The following is a 4,141-nucleotide window of genomic DNA, read 5'->3' on the forward strand; positions in this document are numbered from 1 at the left end:
GGGGGGGGAGAAAGAAGGGGTTAAAGGTGGGCAGTGTCACCACTGGGGGGCAAATATGTCCTCAAAGAAGTGGGGGGGGGGGGTTAAAGCCCCCCACTAACGGTAAGTGGAGGGTAAAGTCTCCCAATAGGGGTATGGGAGGGTAAAAGACCCCCCTAGGGGTAGGTGGGGGGGGTAAAGCCCCCCTAGGGGAAGGAGGAGGGTTAAAAGCCCCCCCTAAGGGGTAGTTGGGGGGGGTAGGGGGAAGACCCCCCAAGGGGTAGGTGGGGGGGTTAAAAGCCCCCCCTAGGGGTTGGTGAGGGCACAATCCCCCCCCTAGAGGTAGGTGGGGGGGTAAAAGCCCCCCCAAGGAGTAGGTGGGGGGGAAAAGAACCCCCTAGTGGTAGGAGGGGGTGGTAAGAGCCCCCCTAGGGGTACGTGGGGGGGGGGAGTAAAAGCCCCCCCACAGGTGTTGGTTGGGGCACAATCCCCCCCTAGAGGTAGGTGGGGGGGTAAGAGCCCCCCTAGAGATAGGAGGGAGGGTAAAAGACCCCCACCCAGGGGTACGAAGGAGGGTAAAAGACCCCCCATAAGGGTAGGTGGGGGGGGGTAAAAGCCCCCCCAAGGAGTAGGTGTGGGGGAATAGACCCCCCCAGGGGTAGATGGGGGGGGGTTAAAAGCCCCCCCTAGGAGTAGCTGGGGGGGGTAAAAGCCCCCCATAGGGGTACGAGGGAGGGTAAAAGACCCCCCTTGGGGTAGCTGGGGGGGGTAAAAGCCCCCCCATAGGGGTTGGTTGGGGCACAATCCCCCCCTAGAGGTAGGTGGGGGGGTAAGAGCCCCCCTAGAGGAAGGAGGGGGGGGGGGTAAAAGACCCCAACCCAGGGGTACAAAGGAGGGTAAAAGATGCCCCAAGGAGTAGGTTGGGGGGGTAAAAGCCCCCCCATAGGGGTTGGTTGGGGCACAATGCCCCCCCTAGGGGTAGGTGGGGGGTAAAAGCCGCACCAAGGAGTAGGTGAGGGGGAAAAGACCCCCCTAGGGGTAGGTGGGGGGGTAAGAGCCTCCCCATAGGGTTTGATGGGGGCACAATCCCCACCTAGAGGTAGGTGGGGGGGTAAGAGCCCCCCTAGGGAAGGAGGGGGGGGTAAAAGACCCCAGCCCAGGGGTACGAGGGAAGGTAAAAGACCCCCCTTGGGGTATGTGGGGGGGTAAAAGCCCCCCCATAGGGGTTGGCGGGGGCACAATCCCCCCCTAGGGGTAGGTGGGGGGTAAAAGGCCCCCTAAGGAGTAGGTGAGGGGGAAAAGACCCCCCTAGGGGAAGGAGGGGGGGGTAAGAGCCCCCCTAGGGGTACGTGGGGGGGGTAAAAGGCCCCCCATAGGGGTTGGTGGGGGCACAATCCCCCCCTAGAGGTAGGTGGGGTGGTAAGAGTCCCTCTAGAGGAAGGATGGGGGGTAAAAGACCCCAACCCAGGGGTACGAAGGAGGGTAAAAGACCCCCCTAGGGGTAGGTGGGGGGGGTAAAAGCCCCCCCAAGGAGTAGGTGTGGGGGGAAAAGACCCCCTTAGAGGAAGGAGAGGGGGTAAAAGACCCCAACCCAGGGGTACAAAGGAGGTTAATTGACCCCCCTAGGGGTAGGTGGGGGGGTAAGAGCCCCCCCTAGGAGTAGGTGGGGGGGAAAAGACCCCCCTAGGGGTAGGAGGGGGGGTAAGAGCCCCCCTAGGGGAAGGATGGGGAGTAAAAGACCCCCCTAGGGGTAGGTGGGGGGAGGTAAGAGCCCCCCTAGGGATAGGTGTGGGGGGGGGGTAAGAGCCCACCCTAGGAGTAGGTGGGGGTGAAAAGACCCCCATAAGGGTGGGGGGAGGGGTAAAAGCCCCCCCTAGGGGGGGGCGGGGATAAAAGCCCCCCATAGGGGTGGGGGGGGCACGTACCAGCTGCAGACTTCCTTTGTGGATTGCTGCAGGTTGGCGTGTTTGTCCCCGAGGCTTTTGAGCAGCGTGGCCAGCGCCTTGCGTTGGTTCTTCACCGCGTCCTCAAGGAACTGATACCTGGGTTTGGGGGGAAAAGGGGAAGAAATGGGAACATGGAGGGGCTGAGAGATGGGGAACGTCCCACCAGGAGTCACTGAGCTACAGGGGGGGCTCTAAGTGGCCCTATATGAAGCCTGTAACTCGTGACCCCATTAATTCCAATGGCTGATGCCACCCAGGACCCCCTTAATTACCCCATTAATTCCAATGGCTGATGCCACCCAGGACCCCCTTTAATTAACCCCATGTAATTCCAGATGGCTGATGCCACCCGGACCCCTTAGTTACTGCCCATTAATTCCAGGCCTGATGTCACCCAAGACCCGCCTTAATAACCATTAATTCCAATGGCTGATACCACTCAGGCACCTCCTAAGTTACCCCATTAATTCAAGGCTGATGCCACTCAGGACCCCTTAATTCCGGCCCATTATTCCATGTCGCTGATGCCACTCCAATACCCATAATTACTAATGGTCTGATGCACTCAAGACCCCCTTTGAAAAATGTTTAAACCCCCATTAATTATAATGGCTGAGACCGGCTTCAAGAGCCCCCCGTTAATTACCCCAGTTAATTCGCAATGGCTGATGCCACCCAGGACCCCCTTAATTAACCCCAGTTAATGTCCAATGGCTTGATGCCACCAGGACCGTCCTTAATTACCCCATTGTAATTCCAAGGTGAGTACCACTCAGGAACCCCCCTTAATTCACAACCCCATCTAATTCCAATGGCGGTGATACCACCCAGGGGACCCCGGCTTTAAAGTACCCCATTAATTCCAATGGCTGATGCCCACTCAGACCCCATTATTACCCCATTAATTCCAATGGCTGATGCCACTCAGGAACCCCCTTAGATTTAACCCCATTATTCCAATGCTGCATTGCACTCAGCAGGACCCCTTAAGTACGCCCATTAACTTCCAACTGCTGATGCCACTTCAGGACCCCCTTAATTACCCCTTTAATTCCCATGGCTGATGCCACTCAAGACGCCCATTACAATTACTCCCATTAATTCCAATGGCTGATGCCACTCAGGACCCCTTAATTACCCATTAATTCCAATGCTGGTTGCCACCCAGACCCCCCTTAATTACCCCATTAATTCAATGGCTGGATGTTCATCAGGAACCCCTTAATTACCATTAATTCCAATGGGCTGCATGCACTTGTGACCCCCCTTAATTACCCCTCTTAATACAATGCCCTGGTTGCCCACTTGTGGGACCCCATGCTACATTACCCCCTTAATTCCCAATGGCTGCATGCCACTCAGGACCCCCTAATTACCCCATTAATGTCCAGATGGCTGATTAGCCACTCAAGACCCCCTAATTAGCCCCATTAATTACAAATGGCTGATGCCACTTGTGACCCTCTTAATTACCCCCTTAATTACCCCATTAATTCCATAAAAGGCTTGATGCCACTCATACCCCTTAGAGGTTACCCCATTAGATTCCAATGGCTGATGGCCACTCAGGGACCCCTTAATTAATACAATGGCTGTTGATGCCAGCTCAGGACCCCCTTAATTACCCCATTTATTCCAATGCGGCGATGATTACCACTCAGGACCCCCTTAATAACCCCATTAATTCCCAATGGCTGGATGCCACTTGCTGACCCGCCTTAAGGTTACGCTCATTAATTCCAATGGCTGATGCCCACTCAGACCCCCTTAATTACCCCATTAATTCCAAATGGCTTGATGCCACTCAGGACCCCCTTTAATTACCCCATTATTCCAATGGCTGATGCCACTCAGGACCCCCTTAATTACCCCATTAATTCCAATGGCTGATGCCACTCAGGACCCCCTTAATTACCCCATTAATTCCAATGGCTGATGCCACTCAGGACCCCAATATCGGGGGGGGGTGTATTAATTAACACAGGGGGGTTATTAATGAGCCCTGCCGTCACTCACTGATGGTCTTTGTGCACGTTGAGCTGGCAGTCCCTGCACGTCAGCGTGTCACACGTGTCACAGAAGATCACGAGCGGCTCCTGCTTGTGAACGGGGCAGAACACGGTGTGATCCACCTCCTTGGTGCTGCTCTTGGCTATTGAGGGGGGGGGGGGTATTGGTTATGTATATAAGCACAGAGTGGGCTTTGCTTTGACACC

The 4,141-nt window shown here is 55.9% G+C and overlaps 1 protein-coding gene across 1 annotated transcript in view; it reads right to left on the bottom strand.

Moving 5' to 3' along the window:
- The window catches only part of TRIM28 (tripartite motif containing 28), a gene marked incomplete at its 5' end in the record, with an annotated part of 43,180 nt that extends 39,078 nt beyond the window's left edge, over positions 1–4,102 (bottom strand). Inside the window, 2 exons of the mRNA XM_032441758.1 lie at positions 1,865–2,021; positions 3,942–4,102. Of these exons, the coding sequence (XP_032297649.1) occupies positions 1,865–2,021; positions 3,942–4,102 (318 nt within the window). The remainder of the gene's footprint in view (positions 1–1,864; positions 2,022–3,941) is intronic.
- Positions 4,103–4,141: the final 39 nt, after the last annotated feature.

Source organism: Coturnix japonica, unplaced genomic scaffold, assembly GCF_001577835.2.
Source record: "Coturnix japonica isolate 7356 unplaced genomic scaffold, Coturnix japonica 2.1 chrUnrandom542, whole genome shotgun sequence".
Classification (NCBI taxonomy): Eukaryota; Metazoa; Chordata; class Aves; order Galliformes; family Phasianidae; genus Coturnix; species Coturnix japonica.